The 22,283-nt window shown below is 43.1% G+C and overlaps 1 protein-coding gene across 2 annotated transcripts in view; it reads right to left on the reverse strand.

The window, feature by feature from the left end:
• RBM20 (RNA binding motif protein 20) overlaps positions 1-22,283 on the reverse strand; it is a 102,977-nt gene that overhangs the window by 14,169 nt on the left and 66,525 nt on the right. Inside the window, exons 2-9 of one of the 2 annotated variants that reach the window (XM_050305330.1) lie at positions 11,923-13,102; positions 10,232-10,293; positions 9,984-10,075; positions 9,549-9,640; positions 5,557-5,700; positions 4,519-4,650; positions 2,614-2,693; positions 1,108-1,795 (exon numbers count right to left, since the gene is read on the reverse strand). In XM_050305330.1, the coding sequence (XP_050161287.1) occupies positions 1,108-1,795; positions 2,614-2,693; positions 4,519-4,650; positions 5,557-5,700; positions 9,549-9,640; positions 9,984-10,075; positions 10,232-10,293; positions 11,923-13,102 (2,470 nt within the window). Of the gene's footprint in view, positions 1-1,107; positions 1,796-2,613; positions 2,694-4,518; positions 4,651-5,556; positions 5,701-9,542; positions 9,641-9,983; positions 10,076-10,231; positions 10,294-11,922; positions 13,103-22,283 lie in introns of both variants that reach the window. The other variant, XM_050305329.1, reaches the window with a different exon arrangement.

A 22,283-nucleotide genomic window follows, 5' to 3' on the forward strand; every position in this document is an offset into this window, starting at 1 on the left:
GTGCTGCAGCTGGTACAGACCAGCAGAGTTACAAATCTAGAGATTTCCATCAATTTTGCCCTCACATGACAAGAACGAACACAAGGTCATCTGAAAACAACTGATGATGGCCCTGGCAGCACAGAAGCACAAGCTGGAGATGGAGCCCTGGTCAGCCAAGCAGCCCTGCAGCCTCCCGTGCCAGCAGCCCTGGGGGTGGATAGTGGCAGCGTATCTCGGGGGGGGCAGCTGGGGGAGGCAAGGTGGCCAAGAGCCAGTAACCAGATCCCCACAGGGTGGGGATATGAGTATGGGCTGTGCTGGGACTGAGCAAATGAGGCATCTTGATCTGTTTCCCCTCCCACTTTTTCCCAGTGGAGGATCAAACCCACAAACATTGCCATTTTACAACTGGAAGTATATCTCCAGAGACCCCGTAATTTTATAGGTAAGCTGATTGTGGTTCTGCCATGGGAGAAGACTCCTGCCAGCACACTGAAAGGAGTGGTATGAATTATCCCTACCACAGTTGAGAGTAGGGACATACGATTAATAGAAACCAATTCCTACGTTGAGTTATCCAGAAAGAAAATGCTCTCATTAAAAGTTAATTCCCCATTTTAGTAGTGTAACAACCACTTCCACGTATTGTCCTACAAATATTGTGCATCTCTGTAAAATATCACTTAATTCTCAGATACCTCAATTCTCATCACTGAGTGGAAGGAGTTTATGGAGAGCAGCTACGGGGTATTCTGCACAGACTTAGAGAGCAGGAGGGCAATTGCCCCTGCACATACAGCCTGCATGCAAACAGCACACTGATCACTTGGTTTTGTTTTCAGTTGTCTGTCCCCATCCCCTCAGTGGTTACCCAAAGATTCTGGGCTTGATGCAGAATGATAGCATACCCAACACTGGGTTAACAGATCTGCATGATCTGGGCAAAGATATGGACGAGAGGAGCTCCAAAGATCCCTTTTTTAGGACTGTGTTCTGTGATTTTATCATGGCAAAACATTTCATGTCAGTGGCACAACACCCACAACAAATGCTCTAAGATATTTCAGAAAATATATTACTTCAGCATTTACTGTCTTTTAAATACACTTTTAGATCTCTATTTACCTCATTCTCTGGTGGTTTGGTTTCCTTCACATCACTGTCTTCAGCAGTAGCATCTTCTTCTTGGTCTTTTTCGCCTTTCTTCACCTTATTCTTCTCACTTAGTTTTTGCCTGGAGCCCTCAGATGCTTTGCTGTGCTTCTGTTCAGACACCTCCTCCCTGGCAGTGTCCTCGCTGTAAGAATGCCTGCGTTCCCTTAGCTTTGCCTCTTCCTTTCTCTTAGATCTCCCAGGTACATCCTGCAGCTGCCTCTGAAACTTGTCAGATTTTGACTTAGAGGATTTTCGGTAATAGTCATCCTCCCTGTTCTTGTAGCCAGATAAAGGGTGAAGGGAGCCAGGGGAACCAGTCCTTAAGTATTTTTCTCGGTGTCCTCTGCCTCCTTCAAGCCGTTCATCCAAATCAAACTTGTCCAGCTGTCGGGAATAATGTTTCCTCTCGTGAACCCATGTGTCAGTCCTGTCCCTCTTCTCATCCCCATTCTCTCGCCATTCTCTGCTATCTCTTTCCTCTTCCCGCCGGGAATACGGGGACTGATCCCATGCCTCTCTCCCATTTCCCCAGTCGGTCCTGCTGGTCCCCATTGGGCTGTGTGGTGAACTGCAGGAGGTAAAGCTGGGAGTGTGGGATCGGGGTGACAGGGAGCGGCTGATGGGACTGCGAGAGCGGGGCCTGTCCATGCCATACCTGCTGCAGAGGGAAAAGGCAGCTGTTAACTGGCTGACCCACAGCTGGCTACCAAGTTCTTGTACACTGGAAGCTCACGGGAACTGCCCTGGAGACTGCGAACCTGAGACCCCAGGCCTTTCACAGACATGCACTGCACAGCTGCAAACACAGTGAACAGGAGAAAAGGCAGTGTCATATCCACAGAGCTTAACTAAATCCCCACAGAACTGTCAAGAATATATTCATTCATTCTTAAAAGCATCTCATAGGGGTTTAGCATTAAAAGCTTATAATACGTTAATACCTTTACAATGACCCTAATGTCTGCACCCTGAATACTCACTCAGCTAGGGCATCTCTGAGACAAAAGTGACAAAGGCCACCTGTTTAAAAGAGATGTTTTAGGACTGTGATTCCTCTGCAATTTTTGCTGGAAGGTCCAGAAGTCAGGCAGATCAGAAATGTACCCAAATACATTTTAATCTGAACCAGTTCCTTCCCAGCAGGTCTCACAGCACCCCCACCCTTTATGCTTTTCACTCAACAGGGAGGAGAGTGGAACAGCTTCATTTCTGCGTTCTTCACATGCCAGGCATACTTTCTGAGTCATCATCATCAGTAGGAAAGAGATCTTTTATTTTCATAACGTGCACATTTTCAATCTGATCTCATTATACAGGTCCTGTACCTACCATTGGACTATATAAAAATATATACTATTCTATAAGTAACATCCAAATTAGAAAAGCAAATTTAATAAGAGAGGGAAGCACAGGGATAATACTTCTTCTACCTACAGGTTTACAGACTTCCAGTTCCAAACTGTGGAGAAACTTTACCTGTCCACTTCACGCAGCAGGTCCCTCTCCCTCTGCGAGTGGATGTCCTGGATGATAGCAGCCACATTCTTACCTGGTTTCTAACAAAACCAAAGAAACTGCTTAGCATGCTGCACTACTCTCCAAGCTAATATATGTGATTTGTCCTTCAAGAAACAGTATCCATGCATTCAATTATATTATTGCTCAAAAATATTTAGTTTCAGTGTTGTGGTTACACTCTTTTCTGCAGCTGGTTTCTCAATAACACGATCAAAGTGGTAAAATGATACAAATGGAAAGTTTGCTCCATTACGTTGTAGCACTGTCTCCTCATACTTGGCTGCTATGACAGGCTTTGAAAACTGGCTCGTCCTTCCTTGTTACACAATCACTACAGAGAATTTTCTAAGAACTAGATCTAAGAGGAGACAAAACAGACAATTTTTCTAGTATAGAATTAAATATGTATAGCAGCCTATCTCATCCTCTGGGAATGAACTGATTCCTCTTCATCTCAGAGTTAGTTAATTCTGGAGTATAGCTTTAAAAGACCATGCTTAGATAGAAGAGCTTCAGAAAAGCCAAGTGCAAGAAAGATGTGTGCTGGAGTGTTGATTACTCAAGATTCAAGATCATTTACGTAGAATGCGCTACACAGGCTGGAGTGCATGCAATTTGTCAAACACTTGAAGCATGCGTAGCTGAGCAACATAATCATGCAGGGGCTCAGCAGTTTGTAGTGGTAAATAGCTCGTGCATATTCCCCCTTCTATATTGTGCTTTTATTTGTTGGCTTTCTTGCTTGTGCAGAGCAAAGTAATTCCATAACCTGAAAAAACTGCCATTGGAAGAGCAGAAAATTCTTCCTGAAATCTAGGCAAACTACCACCTCTCCTCAGTAACTCCTGCCGCTATGTCAAGATGCACAGCCTGCACCACCTAACACCTGAACCCCTCACTGTACCACACTTGGAAAGACTGCCCTGGTTTATGAACTTTTGGCAACTCTTTCAAGTCTCCTTAAACCGTTATACAGATACAGGAGAGAAAGAGACTTCTCCAAAGGTTAGACCAAACCATCTGAGTTCCTTGTTTTACCTCAAGGCTCATAAAAGGCCTCTTAAATTGGAACATTACAGAGCTGTTTTACAAAATAACTTTGTGTCATGTTTGTTAATACAATATGGAGCTTTTAAGCTCTACATTACCAGTTCTGGTCCAAGTTACCATGAAATAAAAATACCCTCTTAGCATGACACATGGCAGTAGATAAGCCTTCATAAATATGCTCATAAGAGCAGTGATTTTTGGACATCACCCAGGTGTCTACAACAGGAGTGTCACACACTCTACAGAAAGTCTAAAGCCTATTGAAAAGCTATATGGAAAAAAAAAAATCTTGTTTTTTTAATTTAGGTCATTCACAAGAAGGAAATAAAAAGAAATCAATGTGGTGGTGTTTAGTCCTGCAATCACTGCTTGGTATCAAGGTTGTACTATGGCTCAAGCATGCAAGCAGTGAAAAAAAACATCGCTTCAGGCTTGATACCTGACTAAAAGGAGCAGACAACCTTATTTTGCTGACATGTTGTATCTTACACATGGCTGTATTTTAGACCTTTTTTAGACCAAGTAATGTGGGGAGCCCATTCAGAGGGAAGTTCAGAAGGGATTTTTGAAATGGTTTGAGAGGACTAGAGAAAATGGGGTCTCTTCCAAGACTTAAAATTTAGAACAAAACCAAGCAGCCAAGTATAAAAGATCATTAACATACATTTGTTAATTTATCTTTCTTAGTTTCTTTTTCCATAATATTAAAGCTTTAATCAGAAATCAGTAATCAGCAAAGATTTTTTTTTTAGATGTATTCTCCAGGACATACCACAGAAACTCAGAAAATTTGATCAGGAATAAGTATCTTACCTTCAGCTGCAATTCCTTGTATCTTTTAGACATCCTAATAAGTAACTTGTCATCATTTATCATAGCAGGTTTTTCTTTGTAGTATTGTACCATGGCTTGAGCTGCTTCACTGTAAGCCATTTCCAGAAAGGCCTAGCACAAATGGGGAAAACTTTACAATCTATTACATTATTAAAAATACAAAGTATAAGAGAGAAAAGGCAGTGAAATAATTTTCCTTTAGATTCCTCCTATGCAAAATGTCTTGATAGTACAAAACAGGGTAGCTTTCCAGCCCTGAAGCTGAAACAGTAACACTCGGTCCATTTCTCAGCCTTCTTTTAACTGCAAGAAATGGTTTCAAACCAGCTCTTAAGGCCAATATGAGACTTTAGAAGCCAGTTTAGTTAAAAATGAAATAACTGGTATCTAATCTTTCTTGACTGTCAGTGTTCAAGGCCAGGCTGGATGGGGCTCTGAGCAACCTGGTCTAGTGGAAGGTGTCCCTGACCATGGCAGGGGAGTTAGAACCAGATGGTCTTTAAGAGCCTTTCAATTCAAACCATTCTATGATTCAGTGATTTTGAAACATTACAACCTCAAACATTGACCACTGGTGTGGATTCTATGTCCATCCATATTGTTTGCTGCAGGTATGTGAGAGAAGATATTCTACTCTTACCACCTTACACTACTGATACACTTAAGCTACTTAGGGTAGACTTCAGCTATGATGAAAAATAAGACAAGTCTGAAAGTAACCCTATGAAATGGCTAAGAGAAGGCAGCCAAGTTATTTCCTTAAAAAGATATTATTAAAAGTACAGTTTTACAATGCTTCTTCATTGAAATTTCTGGGTTTTTTTCTGAACAAGAACTACGAGGTAGTGGCCATGTTTGTGTCTGTTTTCATCTCATCCTGTTAACAACAACTGGTTTTTTTTACTTGAGGAATAGGCTTTATATATATAAGTTTCTATTAAAAAATAAGATATTTTCCCCAAACACTCTGTCTTCAAGCCAATAGATGTCAATACTGGTGCCCTAAATGCACAGTACCTGATTAGTGGATTTCATGAGGATATAGTTGGTGACCTTTCCAAATGGGAGGCCCAGGTTAATGACATCATTCTCCGTGCAGCTTCCCTCAGGGAGGTTGCAGATGTGAACAACTCGACCCAGTGTAGATTTCCTCTGGGCAAACTGGGAAATAAAACAATTCAAACCAATGTTTTTTGTCTTAGATATTCAATCCACTAGATTAGATACTGCATTTCTGCAAAAAATGCTCTGCTCTGTGTACTTGTTATTAAGGACAAATATTCTTCTTAAAGAATGTTTGCATAAAACTTGCATTTTAACATCCTGGTTTAGAAATACAAATGTTTAGAACTACATGTTTTACTGCAGTGCAGGTTGCAATGGAGTCTCCATCTCTAGGTATTACAAAGTCTAGAGAGGATTTCTAGAAGAGATGCTCCCCTTCAAACAGGATTAACGATATTGCTGCAAAAAGTAACTGCTCACTGCAGTCCCTGCTGAATTTATGGATGTTAGAAATCAGTTTAGGTGACTACAGAGGTGTTCAGGACAGCAGGGCCTGAGTTTAAATCTTTCTTCTGCCACAGTGGAAAAGACTGGGCCAGGGGTAAAAGTGATCTCATTTAACTTGTGAGGGGACACACAGCTCTACCTCGAGTCAGAAAACTGTCTACTTCCCCCTCTCATTGCAACAACACACAGTAGGAGGGACTTCTGCCCTTGGGGGCACAGTGACCACTGGACACACAGCGAGGCACATCTCCCAGACTGGGCTGGCACAGGCCCATAGCACCGGAGTGGTAATCGTTTTCCAAGGGTGGAAGTCTATTTTGGAGTGCTGGGGCAGTTCCCAAAGAACTGTCCATCTCTCTGACATGGAAAGCAAGCTCTACACTCTCTGTGCAAAGAAGCCTCAGGGTACACCCGGAGAGAAAGTTAATTTACCCCAGCTAATGACAAGCAACACATCAGTCACACAGGATTAAATCTTTCCAGACTACTTCCATATTTATGACCTCTGCTGTTAGGATTTTGCTGAAGAAGTAACTCTACCGTCAATTAAAATTGTGCCATTCAAGGGAAGATGCAAATCACGTAATCTTGTGGGATCAAGTTCACCAGAGCCATTACAAATGTTTGGCTTGTCAGCAAGTTCACAAGTTACAGAGCTAATGTTATCTTATTTACACCTTCATCCCATTGCCTTCCTTCCAGGCTTCACCACTTAACCATTTGTGTATTTTTACTGCAGCAAGACCCTGCATTATACAGTGGTCTGCTACTTAGCTTGCATCTCACAGAGCCTGCCCACGTGTGTAAGGTAAGTCAAATAAGCGCAAAAGGCCACAAGTAAGATATTTTCTCTAGCAGAAAAATAACAAAGACCTGATCCTGAGAAAAAGATGAAGCAGCTCAACTCCACTTGAACCACAGTGATGTCTGTATGCATCTGTCATGGCAGCACGCAGCACAGAACAGAAGAACACAACTATAGCTAGCAGAGGAAAAGGAAACAGCAAATGCAGTCCCAGTGTATGAACACCCCAGGTTACTGGGCATCTTCTGTTTATTTTGTTAGATGTGGTAAAAGATGGTGTTTAAGAATCTGTGGAACTAGACTTAGCTGTTCTCTGCGTTGGCTCCCGAGCCCGTGTTCCAACACACGCTCCCCAGTACATTAAATCAAACAACTGTGAGTTGTTACCACTTCCCCACAATTGGCAATGGCTTAAATTAAAATGCTCTGCCATAAACCTGCTGTAATTCATGATTAGGAAGTGGTCACATACTCCTGCCAGAAGTCAACAGGCTGTACCAAGCAATGATCTTGTCAGCTGATTGCAGTTAAATTGGATCCATTCATTAAATAGGGCTGTAAATCACAGCCAGAAAAAGAATATACACCTTCCAAATCCAAAAACAGGAAGTTAAAGGAGCTAAAGTCGTGTGCCAGGTGTTGAATGTATTTTTCAATAAGATTCTAAGTTAACTTGCTTTGTAACTGATGTCTAGGGGCATTTACCAATGCAGTTGCATGGCTATTTTGGGAAAAAAAAAAAAAAAAAAAAGATGCACAGCAGTGAAATGGACCTCACATAATTTTAAATATTATTTCACCAAATTATTACAACTTTGTTTGTTTGTTTGCTTCTTGTTTTTCAAGTTCTCTATCCCTCTCTTAAGCTTCACGTGAATTTTTTTTTAAAGATAATAAGAAATGGCCAATCTCGTCCCCCCAGTGCTAATGTCTCTGCATGCCCGAGTCAAGACTGGTAGCACTTGCCTTTTAAAGACGGATAGAGTTATTTGCAGATGGATAGCACAGAGCAAGCTCTTCCAGAAATCTGAACACTTTGTTTATGATTACATGCAGGGTCAAGTATAATCTCCCACTGCTCAGTTAAATGGCAGCAGCTTAGCTGAAAGTGAATACTACCGTGCAAAGGTGTAATAAATTATAAGCCACCTGGGTTGCAGAGTGAATGACAGCTGGCAAACTCAGTCTTAACACCTCTAATATAGCTCCCTGTTCATCTGATGAGCTTCTGAAGAAAAAGAGGATTTACAGGAAAATCAAAGTTATTGTTTCTTTTATCTCTCGTAATACTACAGGTCATTCAGGAGGAGGATTTCTGCAGGCAGCTTAAATGATAAATAGTGACAGATTCTAAGGAGAAATGACACTGGTATTAGCAGTAATTTCATTTGTTGAGAAGTTGACAGACATGATGAAAAGGAACATTCCTCTGCACCCGCTGCTACTCCACCTCTGACCTTGGTGGCAGCTGTCATGAGCAGCTCTGCTCTTTGCTCCCCTGCACACACAGTGTCTGTGACAGGCCAAAATTAAAACCCTTCAAATAACCTCTTGCACAGTAAAACTGCACGGTAGAAAATTGGTTGGATTAAGGAAATCTGGGTGACCTTTCTGTAAGCAACGCCTGATGCAAACTGGAGTGGCACAGGGACACAACCCAGCCTGGCTTTCCAGAGTGTCTGGGACCACATCAGGATATATACACAAAAGCTAACAAGGTGAAAACTTGAACCCCTGGATTACTGCTGCTATTCCATGAACGCCCTAACATGAGTCCTTGGTGTCTCCAGCTTTAGCTGCAGCTTTCTGATATGTGACGAGTTTAATTTTAACCTAACAACTTTGTATTTTCATTATGAATATGATTTGCTTTTATTTTCCCTCTTTTTTTTTTTTTTTTTTCACTTTTAAAATGTTTCTGTTTTGTCAGTGTAAGAACCACTTCTAATGTTGGGGTTTTTTCCTGGCATTTTTTGATTAGAGCTAGGAATTCAAGCAATATAACTGGGGACCTGTATTGAATGCAGGGTGGGGACTACTATACCTAAACCACGGAAGGCTCTACACCAAAGCAAACTTGCTGATAGGCCAGCAGTGGCATCAGTTGATATAAATACTACACTAAAAGAAACTAAAGCAAAGTGAATCCAGTATAATGAACTGATCTGGGACCTCCAGGTGAGTAACACTGAAGCTGCAGCCACTATCTTTGCCACTACTGCAACCTGGGAGAAGGATCCCAGCCTGGGAGAGGCAGAGAACAATTGATACAAATAAATAACCAGAGAGATGGAAGGCTGCTTGATGGGATAGATACTGAGAATAACTAAAGACTAATCCAAATATTCATTCCAAGCTGAAGCTGACCTCCCTGAGTCGAAAAGACTCAGAAAATGGGTGAGAAAGGTCAGTGGGATACACACAAAACCATTTACCCACCTGCCCAAATCTCCCTGACAAGAAAACAGCTTTTAGCACTGGAAAACAAACCAACCAAAACAAAAACTACTATCAAGCTCATATTTGGCCAAAATCAAATGCATACAAAAGCTGCAGGGAAGTTGAAATAACAGACTGAATATTCAGATAATTGTCTGAAATGAAGCCCTCAGGGTTTAAATTCCACTAAGCAGAAGTGACTTCTACAAGAATCTTGACAAAGAGATCAGTTTGCTTAGGTACTCACTCTTACCCCTGATGGAGGAGAAGAAAACGTAGGACCTGGCTGGCCAAAGGCTCTTGCTGGCGTGGCGATAAAAGATGCACCGACATTTGGTGGATAATCTAAACAATGGATTACACACATGAAAATCATGACTAATATTAATCACATTAATGTGCTCGATAAGCAGTGCCTCACTTACATAATAATTAATTTCATAGCCTCTACACCAAATTATACATTGTTTTGCTGTACTGTAAAAAACCAGTCACTGTTTGAAAGAAAAATAAATTCATACTTAGAAAGGCACAGTATTGGCTTTCAGCCTTTCTGTGCACAACCTATCAAAATTTTTCCTTGGAAACTTTTATCACTTTTCATTTAAAAAGTCCACTTCTCCCCAGAGACTGAATTCCCTTTCAACTAAAAGAAGTGTTTTTAACTATTGCACATACAACCATTTACCTTCAATACTAGACGGATTGAAAACTGCTGCATTATTTGGTGATAAATGCAATGTTCCATCTGCTGAGCTTAACATACACCGGATACCAGTGCTGGAAAAGAGAGAAAAGAACTTTAGAAGCATGCATAATGTGCCATAAATATTCAAGCTTAATTATTAGGTAGCAAATTCCCAGTGTAAAGCCACTGAAGTAAGCGATGCTCTGTTAGCAGTTCAGTTTGAAGAGTGACTCTAAAATAATACTTACTTATCTGAAAAAGCCATACATTTTTGGATGTGAAGACTTCCCTTAATGTGCTGATCCCAGTCCTATGTTGAAACAAAGAGATGATGAGCACAGGAAAAATCCTGAGACAAATTTAAAAGAGATTATTCCTCCATTCAGTTTACCTTATTCTAAAACCAATACTGACATGCTGAAGATCAAACCATGTGATGTTGGAGCCAAGCACCCAGTGCGTTATTATTCATCCAATGCATTTCCTGATTCATTATTTGTAGGTTAAATTATATTTTACTTCACAAAAGGAGAGCTTCTCTGTGTTTACTTTAAATTTGCTATATTTCAATTATTAAGTTACTTCACTCCAGCTGAAGAACTCACCCTACACGGTGCTAAGCACCCTCAACTCCTGCAACATCCATCAAGAAGGTGCTAGTACTCAAGGCAGCCACAAGGCTGCTTACTATTTCAATATATTAGCAGCATTTGTCAAGGTACATTCAGCTATTTACACTTCTATGATCCAACTGAGGCAGTGCATTAAACACCACCTAACAGACCCGCTGAAACTCACTGTAATAACATTTCCCCTGCTGTTTTTAAATGTTTAATGAAAAGAAGAACTGCCCAGCATGCCGTACACAGGGGCTGCTTTGGCCCAGCCCTGTAGCTGCAGTAACCACAGTAAACCCTTTTGCAAGCAGTTGCTAAAAGAGTAATCAGGAATTGTGAAAGCAAATATATTCAAATATCCCAAAGCCCCAGGGTGTGTAAGTATCAGGTACTATTTCATTTGCTGTCCATTTTCCTTCCTACACACATGCTGTTGTAATTTTATTGTCAGGCTACCATGAGCATGAGAATACATGCCTTTGTGGTTAGGTGCTGGTCCTGTGATATGATGGAAAAGGTCACAGGGACATGTGCAGGGCTCACCAGAAGAGCAGAACAACTCCAGCCAAAGCCCATGGATTGCTGTGGGGCTCAGAGGGCCACATAAGTGGCCTTCTCCAGACCTGACCTATATAACATGACTTAGCACGCAGGCTCTCTGGGGATCTGGGAAGCTGCTTCTTGAGGGTGAGGCTGAATTTGGAGCTCCCTTGGCAGTATAACAGAGAAGTGGGAACGTGGTGTGCAACACGTGCTAAGCAGCTTCTTTGCTTCCAGGCCAAAGTGGACCTTGAGCCCTAAATTTTCCTGGGACATACTAGGAGGAAGAGATCCCTACAGAGGAATTATTAAAATAATTTTATCCAAAAATGTGCTGATTTATGTAAGCAAGCTGTTTCCACAAGGCTCTTAGGGAGAAGCCCTTGGGATCAGAAAGGCAGAAGCAGATGAAACTGCAGATGTGGGGTTACAAGAGTGGCTTGAGGATTGGGGGATCAGCTTCAAGCTCCTCCCCGCCTCGCTCTGGGCCCATGAGGTGAGCTGTGACCTCAGCCCAGACCTCATGCCAGCGCTGTAATCTCATCATCTTTCACGGCAAGATGCAGAACAAAACCAGATCCCTAAACCCCAGTAACTGCCATGAAACAGATGCACAACACCCTGAGCCAAATTATGACTCTTTGTCTCTGCTTCTCTCAGGGCACCTCGGCTGTGATGGACACTGGCGGCGAGGGGTGGCAGGAGCTGATGACCAGATCAGCCACCGTGCAGCCTGTTCAAGGGTCTGAGCTGTGCCCCAGGGACGCCTTAAAACCACCCACCTTCAGATCGAAGATCTTCTTGTCACACAGGGTGCAGACGTGGGGGAAGTGGAGAGGGGCCACGCCGCGGAGGTCGCCCAGCTGGTGCGGCGGCAGGGAGCGAGTGGTCAGGTCGGGCACGCCGCTGCTCCGCTCCTCCTTCTGCCTCATGCGAGGGCTGCCGAAGCTCTGCGTGCTGTGGTTGAGGCGGCCAAAGGCGGGGGGGGCGGCAGCGCTGAACTTTGTGTCAGGTGTCGGCTCTTCGGGGTTGTACAGCTCGTTTCTTATTTCATACTGCTGCTGACTCGCTGACGGCCACAGGCTGTCACCGGGCACGAGGTCAGGCTTGTTTTGGCTGGGGAAATTAGGGATATTTTCCCACTGGTTGCTTGTACCACTGCCATGCAAGACGGGACCGGGATCTCCTTTCGGATGGGAGCTGGTGTGTGGGTCGCTGGGGAAGGCCCGTCCTGCCCCATGCTGCGCCGCCGCCCCGTAGGACTCCTTGGGAAATGGTGCCGACGCCTCGTGCTGCAGCTGGCTGGGAGCCCCAAAGTGACCCTCATAGCGCGGCCCTGCTGCCGAGGCAGCGGGGTGGGTCCCACCAGAGAGGAAGCTGTGCTGGCTGGACTGGTCCCCCTCCGAGGCATATGCTTGAGGGGTGGCCGTGGCGGTGTTTTGCTTGTTGTACTCGTAAAAGCCCCCTGCAGCAGTGGACGTGGAGGCACCTGCCTTGTTCAGGCCCACCACCACAGGCTGCTGGCCAGAGGCTGGAGCCATGACACCTCCAAAGGGGCTCATGACGATGGCATTGGGGGCCTGGGCCTGGACAGGCCCCAGGCCGCTCCCCGGCGTGGCTAAGGCCGGGCTCTGGGCAGGAAAGGCAATGCCGCCGGAGGGGAACCTCGTGCCGGCGATGCCGGGCCCCTGCGGCGGCCCCGCGGCGTGGCCCTGTGGGGCGTTCATCACGGCGGGGTGCCTCAGCTGGTTGAAGAGCGGCTGGGACATGGCCACTTTGGAGAGCACCTGGTTGAGGACGGTGGCAGCGGCTGGGTTGTTGGTGACGGCCGTCTGAGCCAACTTCAGCCTGTGGAGCGTGAGCTGCGCCTGGAGCTGGGCCAGCTGCAGGCTCGCCGGTGAGGGGAGCAGGGGGCTCGGGGCGCCGACAGAGAACGGGCTCTTTTCCAGGAGCTTGGCAGCGCTGCAAGGGATAAGGATCTGGGTTAGCCGAATTCACCCCCACATCTACCTACACTCATCTCATCTTAAAGCCCAGCATGGGATACACAGCTGCTCCCAGAGATTTAGCTTACCGAAACTCAGGGAAAGCAAGTGGGGTGATTGAGAACACATCCATAACAAGCCATCTTCCCTTCCACATCTGCTGCTGCATCCATTTCAATAAAAAAGCTACAAAGCTACTAGGGGAGAAAATTATGCCAGAGATCTCCCTTTAAAGCCCTCATTGCATCCCTCATCAACCTCTGGATCAGGCCTTCAGCTCATTTTAAGTACCCACAGGATTTATGCTTTTAATGCAGACCAAGAAAACAGAGGGCACACAGGCCCTCTCACACCATCTTTCAATCAACAGGTTTTCCCCTTTTTTGCACTTCATGCAACTTCCAGCCTCCCTGCTGAGACATCACTGCTCCTGACTGGTTTTGTGATGTTACCATTATTCCCTTTTCCCACAGAACAGGGGCTTGTGAGGAAAAGGACATCAAATGGGACTATAAAGCCAACCCCATAGGTACTTCACACCTAGCACATCTGGCTGCATAAAGCAAGATGAAATATACCACAGGCATTTATTTTGTTTACAGTTCTCATGTAATTAATCTCCACAGCAGCCTGTTCTGTAACAAAGTATATAGTTTCCCTGTTGAGCAGATGCAAACATAGAAGAGGGAAAAAAAAAATCTGCCAGAAGCTGAACAGTCTGTCCTTAAGAGTTTCCCCTGTTCAGCTGGAATGTAAGGCAAAATTTCTGCAGTGCTAGCTGGTGAAAATCAAGGTCTTCATACTTTCTAGAAATGAGAGGTACACTCAGTGTTCTCCTTCAAGTCTCATACATGGGATGAATGAATGATGACTAAATTGCCTGCTTGAATTCCAGAGCTGAGAAAATAGGAGATGACATTTGCAGCCATATGGTGGTTCCTTGCTTTGGGAAGCACCTTTGGAACACCTTTGGAGCACCTCACCACTTCACAGCACCACTACCAAACCTTCCTCCTCCCACTCTGTCAAACATTGCAAACATAAACCAGGAAAAAAAATTAATACGGGTAAAGTGAGTGATGAAATATTGCCATAGGTTGGCCTGAGAAGCTGTGGATGCCCCATCCCTGGAGGTGTTCAAGGTCAGGTTGGAGAGGGCTCTGAACAAGCTGGTCTAGTGAAAGGTGCCCCTGCCCATGGCAGGGAGGGTTGGAACTAGATGATCTTCAAGTCCCTTCCAACCCAAGCCATTCTACGATTCTGTGAAAGTCTAGCAAAGTTACAAGCAAGCAAAATGGAAAATACTAGGCAACACTAACTTCCAGGCAGCTGCACCCACCCTGCTTTTACCGCTCTCCCTGCACCCCTTCATCATCCGTGATGCAAAGCAAGCCTGGTCTCCACGCAGCTACACCACCCCATGGCCACACTCCCTCTGTATGTCATGCTCCTGCATGTGGATACCATCAGCCATTTCCATGCCCCTACCAGAAAAATGTTATCTTTCACTTTCCACCACCAAGACCTCTGCTCACAGACAGCACAGCTACTCAGTGCATTACAAATGGCTGTTCGTTCTGACAATGAGAGCAGAGAGCACTTACACAACAGGGATGTGGTCCAAAGCTCAATTAATTTACATTGTAAAAACATATTGAGTTTCAATTGAGGCCTTTCAAAGTAGCAGGAGCTATGCATCACGCAACCCTCACTGTTAATAATTGGTCAATTTGCTAAACTGCATGGATGAAGCTGTAGTCAATGATAAATGTCTTGTCAGCATGCTACATTTGAAAACCACAAATTAGGAAAACATCTGCTTAAATCCAAAGTATGACTAAGAGAAAATGAATGGGTTTCATATTTAACGTTTAACTTCCACTAGCAACTGCAAGGCACATCTGTCTCCCAAAATACAAAATGCTGTTTGGATAAGTGCATCATTATGTAATGACACGACTCCCTGCCAGCACAAACTGACACCAGTGCTCAGCTTCAGAGCTGAGGTGCCTTTTGTTTTCCCATGTGGTTTCCATCGCTTACCCTCTGACTTGCACAACACAGTTTGCTGTAAATTTGATCATGGATGAGAGTCAGGGTGCAAGGACAGTCAAAACAACATGGAAGCTCTCAGAAACCCCAGCCCAAAAAACCTGTGAGATCCTGAGGACCCATAAAAGCTACCAAGGAGTCCATGTGGTGTGAGGGGCTCAGCAATCAGGGGATGTCACGTTGTGACACACATTGTCATGGCTGAGGGGGGCATGGTCTGACCCTGTGCCTGGGCTTTATTGTGCCACCAGCATCTGGAGTGTCCTGATTTATGTTGTGCTGAGTGGGATTTGCCACAGTCCTGATGATTGCTCCATTTTGTAAATGGTTACACCTTTTGTTCTTTAAGTAAGTTGCAAAACTCTTCTAAAAAGTTTTATAGAGCACACAAATAAGAACTGCCTGGTGGTCTTAAAATAAAAAGAAAAGCCAGCAGCATATATTGTTTTCAGGCTCAGGAGCCACAGATGACTCCTGTTCCCAGCAATTCCACTGTGCAAGCCTACGCAGCAGTGAGCATATCCCAACAGCTGCAGCCACTTCCCAACTCTGGCGGCTACCTGCTGGATGGAGGCACAGACTCCTTCTCATCAGAGGAACATCTCACTTGACACTGCCACAAGCTCTGAAGCTGCCTCAGCCTCATATTTTGACCAAATTTGGAGTGCTGTCTCTAAGAACCTCCCAGCACACAAGTAGTGCCCTGTCAGAGCAACCCCTGGCTGGGCATGCCTGGGCACTTGCTGCTTCCCAGCTCTCGCTCCTGGGATCTGCTGCTGGGCATGGGGAAGGCAAGGCCAGGAATGGGCCACAGCTTCAAAATCCATGTCTGTTATGAATTTTCAGATTTCAGGGCGTTTCAGGTTGCAGAGTTTAGCTTCCCACAGCAGAAACAGAATATTTTATCATCTAATCAAGGCAAAGAAGGAAGGGCTTGTTCATGGGTCAGTGGGAAAAGCAGATATGCAGATGGGAGGTTGGGAGAAGAGCTCTGTATAAAAGCATCTTTTAGAGAGACATCCAGATTTGAGGTTTTCTGTTCTGCTATGAAATACATGGCATAAGTGATGCACAAGACCAGCATGCACAGGTTTGAAAGTTTCTTTCCCTCTTTCTGTTCTACAATAATAATGCTTATGTATTTGGTAACACCATTTTGTAAATAACCCTGCTACAGATTTCCTAAACTGCTGGGAAGTGCAAACAAAAAGTGAAGAGAGCACTAAAGCATTTTGTGGGGGCCGTTCACCACTCATACACATACACACCTCCCACCCCAGCTCGTCCTCAGGTTACCAAAACGCAGCCCCCACCTGCTCGTGGGGGGTCTCTGCTGTAAGATGATTGAAAGCAGCTGAATGAAGCTCTCATTCTCCAGGCAGTGCTCAGGGAATTGGCCTGCGTCAGACAAAGTCAGCTCTATCCCGTGTAAAACATTCCCGGTTATAAGGTCAGCAATGCAAAAAGTAAACAGAAGTTGTCCTCTGCAATTATTTATTTAACATCCACTGTACAGCTGGCCTGCACCAGCAGTCTCTTGCACAACTAGGAAAGCCAGAAATGGTCTTTCTTCGCTAAAATAATGACAGGCAGGAGTGCTGCTGTACAGTTTCCACACAGAAATCCATAATCCAGGCAGGTTTTCACACAGCTCAGGGAGATAGGAGTAGATGTGGTACATCGACTATTACAGTACTCACAATGAGATCGCAAACACTGGCAAGGTCATATTGCTATAAATCAGTTCAGCCCACCTGCTATCCCTGTAATCCTTATTATGCTTTTAGCATCCAAAACCAGAGAGCAACACAGTGTCAGAGGTAAGGTATCTAGATGTCTGGATTATTTGAACCATCCTGTCTACAAGAGTGATGAAAAGGCTGACCACAAAACATGTCTATTAGAAAAGACCAACAACCTGGAGCTTGATTTTCAAGTATTAAAACTAAGGGTTTTCAGGTGCTGCCCAGCACCCTTCAAAATTGAGAAATAAATAAAAAATCTAAACTAATAAAGTGATGATGGAACTATTTATTTAGGAATTTAGACCCAAAAGTACCTGAAATACTGCATAGAGTGTGAATTTGAACACTTAAAAAAATCCCACAAAAAGTAATTCATAGCAGTGCAGAATTTGTTTTCTTACATTTTCCATGAATCTTGCACATCTTCTAAGATTTTTAAATTCCCTCGCCTATGTCATATTTGCTTTTACATATAATTACACCTACCTGTCAAATTTTTGCAGGAAAAATTTTTAATATTTTTTGTTCCAAAATGCACACTTTTTTTTCAAGCTGTCTCTATTACTCTGTTAAAATTTCAGAACTAAAGTGGCCAACGACATTAAGAGACCCAAGTATTCTAGATGTATAATCACTTGCACTAGCACAGTACTACATTTGAAACCATGTTTGCAGTAACGTGCTGGTTTCTCTAATGCTGTTTCTGAATCAATGTTTCTAACAGTTAGCAAACTATAAATTTGTAATCCAGGACTCTTGAATACATCCCACAGAGCCATTTCCTAATTATCCAAGCACAAAATAAATTATATTCTGTTATGCAGAAATGTGAATATCTCTTCCCTGCAATGTATTATTTATGCAAAACATACAGGGCTGCCTTCTCTAAACTCACCCAAAACAATTGCCGCTGTATTAAAAAAGCAAATAAGAAAGCCTTAAAAATATACAGATCAACTGTTAGATAGACAAAGTTGGTAAGACAGGTTTCAAACAAAAATATATCAAGTGACAGTACTTCACTGAAATTACATGTTTGTATATGAGGACAGAATTCAGCCTCTTGAGTACAAGGAAACTGCAAAGTCATATTTCAAACACCGGCAGGAATAAAGACAAAGTTCAGCAATCTCAACTACATATATTAATTATAATAGCAATTAGTCACTATACTAATAATTAGTTATTGTTATTATAATTACATTTTATGTTATGTTGTTTTGCTGATCCCATTAATAATACAGGATTTATTTTCATTTTTGCTTGTTGAATAAACCCAGCACATATGTCAACAAAGACTGGAACACTGGTTTAAAAATGGATACAGGAACTTTTTCCTATACTTCTAGACTTTTTCTGGCTGATACTAAATGAGTGTTTACTTTCTCTTCAGCTCTACAGAAGTATTTTCTTTTGGTTTTAGTAGAATTACTTCCTTGGTCAGAAAAGCTTGGAAAGACTGCTGAAAGGAGAAAAACCCTCCACCCTTATAATTTAAGCTCTGAAATCATTTACTACCAAACTTTTTTGTACTGAATTATGGTTAGAAATTATTTTAAAAAAAAAGAGATCATATTTCCCAGCTAATGATGGGGAGTACTAAAAACCTTAAGCTACTTTAATATATGTATAAGCTGCAAGTAAAACCCTTCTTATCCCAAGTAACGATTTCTAAAGCCCTCCATTATACTACTGAGAGAGGAAAATAAAACATCAGCCAATGTATACATGTACTTTGCCAAGTGAGTTTTGCATACGTTTGGCAATGCTAAACTTTATCATCTGGACAATTACCCAGCCTAACAGTTAGCAGGAAGCTGAAATGTAAAATGTTATCACAGAGCTGCTAACCTTGATGTTCACAAAGCTGATAGGAGTTAAGTGCTTGGCTCCTACCAAGAGCCCCTTCTACTCTTGAAACTTTCAATCCAAAATGTTCTCTGCCAAGCAATTTTCACCAAGAAAGGGACAAGATAAAAGGTCAAACACATGGCTCTACCTTGGATAACAGTTCATTGTGAACACAGAAATAAAATAGGAAACGATCTTAGGAGGATGGTTATACCAGTTCCTGAGGTGGGATCAAGCTGAACTCAACTACTCTTGACACATTTATTTCATCTCCTCTTAGGAAGCTTCTTTGGTGGAGATTTCACGACCTCCAGGGATAATTCATTGCTCAACTCCCCTTAGTTTTATAAAGCTCTTCAGCTCCTGTAAAAGCCGATAATGGCTCTCTGGTGACAGCATAACCAGTCTGCCCATGCACACAGAGAAGGGCTTCTCTTACCTTCCTGTAGCTATCCTATCTTCCCTACAATCATCCCAGCTCCTTTCTCTGCACATGTTGTGTTGTGTATTGTGTTTGTTTGTAATGCCCAGTCCGACTGCTTTGCTTCATAAAAGCACAGCCCCTTCTGTGGTTCCCTGTTACACTCAGCCACTTTCCTGAAGGGATATTGCCCAGAGATGCTGGTTAGGAAGAATCTCTGGAGCTCAGCTGGTCTGACTTCCCACACAATAAAGACCAGCTCAGTCCTTGCATCTTTTGACTGTCCAATGGATTAACTGTATCACCATTTCATTTTGTCCTCATCAGTACTGCATCCGGGTTATGTTGGATCCAGTTTGTCAGGATTACTCTGTATTCTCATGCTGCCTCCAGAACACTTGTAAATCCTCTCCTCTTGGCACCAGCTGCAGATTTAATGGATGCTTTGTTCACCCAAATTATCAATGAAAGCATCAAATAGACTAAGGAGTGTTCCCAATAAGGGAACTGTGGTGTACTTTCCATTTACTCTCCAAACACCAGTAATTCAAGGACATCTTGCCCACCTTGCAGCTCTGCTCTGCATGCTGAAGAGACCACACTGTTTCCTCCCTCACAGTCACTTCTGTTCAAAAAAGCAACTGTTCTATATGCAGTTGCAAGAATGAAAGGGTGGATCATCTCTGGTGAGACTGATTTCTTATTAACAGTTCTTGCTCTATAGTTCTGGGAGAGTTGTTTTGAATTGTTGTTTAAAATCAATCCTGGCTCCTTTACAATAACATTTGCTTCTGTTTCATTTAGCTGCTTTCAAATACTGAATCCAGTGCCATAAAAAACATTTGGCACTTTCAACACCAGAACAACAATACCAGGTACCACCAAAGTCTGCGCTGGCTGTCACACTTCCTGTGTATGTTACCCAGTACACACTTTATACTCAAAATATGTCTTCTATATTGTGTAGAACTCCAGATTGTATACTAGGCTTATTTCTGCCTTTGCTCATGCAACACATCTCTCCATAAATATTTAGTTACACCAAGTCCAGCTCTTTTCAAGTAAGGGATATAGTCTAGCAAATGTACCACCTAAACCTAAGGCTCTATGTAATGATTTCCAGAAGTTGGAAGAATTACTATATTGTTTCATGATATTTAAATGTTGTTTGGTTTTGATGATGTGCCACGGTATATTAAAGATGTCTCTGAGAATTAGTGTGCACATCAGAACACTGGTCTACATTTTAAATTTCAGTAGGCAGCCATACTAATTCCTTTAGTTATACTGCAACCATCTAGCTGCAACTGCTTCCCAAGGAGATGAAATTATTTATTTACTGAAGTTAAAAGAACTACATTTTAAAAAATTTTTTTAAAATGTATGCCAAAACCTGTCAGAAACAGCTATAGCACCAGATCAGTGCCCTCGGTAACACGCTGCAAAGTTCTAAATTAGCAGAGAAATCACGTCACAGTTTTGTGGAGCTTTCAGGGTGTGCTGTGACATTCTGGCAGTGCCACACTGCCCGCGCCTGCCTCCCCAGCACCCTTCCAGCTCTTATCAGCCAGGCTTCAAATACCCTTTACCATGCAAAGCCCCCAGATTGGATTATCCCAGCCAACCAGCCTCCCAGCAGGGCTCTGGTAAGGAAGGGTCCCCAATAACCTCATCACCCAAACAGCAGCAGACCCTGTGCAGATGATGGTGTCTGGGTCTGCGCGTCCGTGCCCCAAGACCCTCCTGCAGCCCCCCAGGCTGCAAACTGATGGCGACTTGTCAGGAGGCTGAGGACCACAGAAGACCTTCTGTGGGGTGAAAGACACGAGAAAAGGTGGTATGGACTGGAATGAAAATCCACAGGGTGAGCAAAGAGGCAGGGACAAGGATTAGCGTTGGTAGAGCCAGGGCACTCCGGCTGGAACAGGGCAAGCGGCTCCCCCAAACACACCCCTGCTTCGGGGACAGTGCCTGCTGCTTGGCCACACGGCCCGGTGCTCGCTGTGCTGCTCCAAGCCTCCCCTCGAAAATGAAAGAGATCTGGGCAGAAATTATCTTGAAAGCTTATGTTGACAAAAAAAGAGAACACAGCCTTTAAAAAACAAGAAAACAAGTCAAAAAGCCTTCAAAGGCTTTTTACGTGAGCACATAGGCAAATGCCCAACAGAAAAATAATCCTTGACATATAGTATTTACTAGAAAAGATATTACAGTAATATCTCACTGCACCTCCTGCTAATGTGTTTTCTGCATGGTATTGTTAACCACTACAAAAATAATAAGTTTGAATGTATCAATATCTCACAGTGCCTGGAGGCACAGCTGTTTTCATTTGTATGTTTAAAGTAGGAACCATAATGTGGTAGGCGGATAATTCCTCATTTGAATAAGCCATTTCTATTTCACAGTAACATAAGACAATATAAATGCCCTATTACCAAGGTAATATCTTCAGTTTGTAGACAGGAAAATGACATATAACTGAGGAAGGGGTAAAGTACTAAGAAGGATTTTTATTTCTAAAGTATTTTCATTTGTGCTCAAAGAAAGGATTGTAATTTGTGGGAAAAAAAAAAACCAAACAACAAAAATATTAAACACACTTTTGATTTTTAACCTTTAGTCCCAATGACACGCTTGGAAAGATTAATGAAAAAGCGTATTAATAAATTAAATCTCTAGGAGAACATTAGTGGCACAGGCTACAGAAATCGCACGCAAACCTGAGTTCTTCTGTTTGCACTCCAGATCAGCTGAAAATTGACAGCTTGGGACTCCAAGTCACCCAGGAGCGTCACAATCATTTCATAATTAATCCAGGATCCCCATCTCCTCTAAAAGCTGTTTCCATGCTGTGTGTTACTAACCAACATACACAAGAGCGCACAAAGAGAAAGGCTGAAATAGCTCCTATCTGAAGGGGCCAATATGAGTTACTTTCTCTTTATCGCTAATATCGAAAAGTAGGCAACTTAATAAATCTAACAAACAAACAAACAAAAATAAAAAAACAAAAAACCAAAACCCCACCCCCCACAAAACAACAATAATAAAAAACCAAACCAAACAACAACAAAAAAAATACCCAC

Source organism: Myiozetetes cayanensis, unplaced genomic scaffold, assembly GCF_022539395.1.
Source record: "Myiozetetes cayanensis isolate MyiCay16 unplaced genomic scaffold, myiCay2020 scf10, whole genome shotgun sequence".
Classification (NCBI taxonomy): Eukaryota; Metazoa; Chordata; class Aves; order Passeriformes; family Tyrannidae; genus Myiozetetes; species Myiozetetes cayanensis.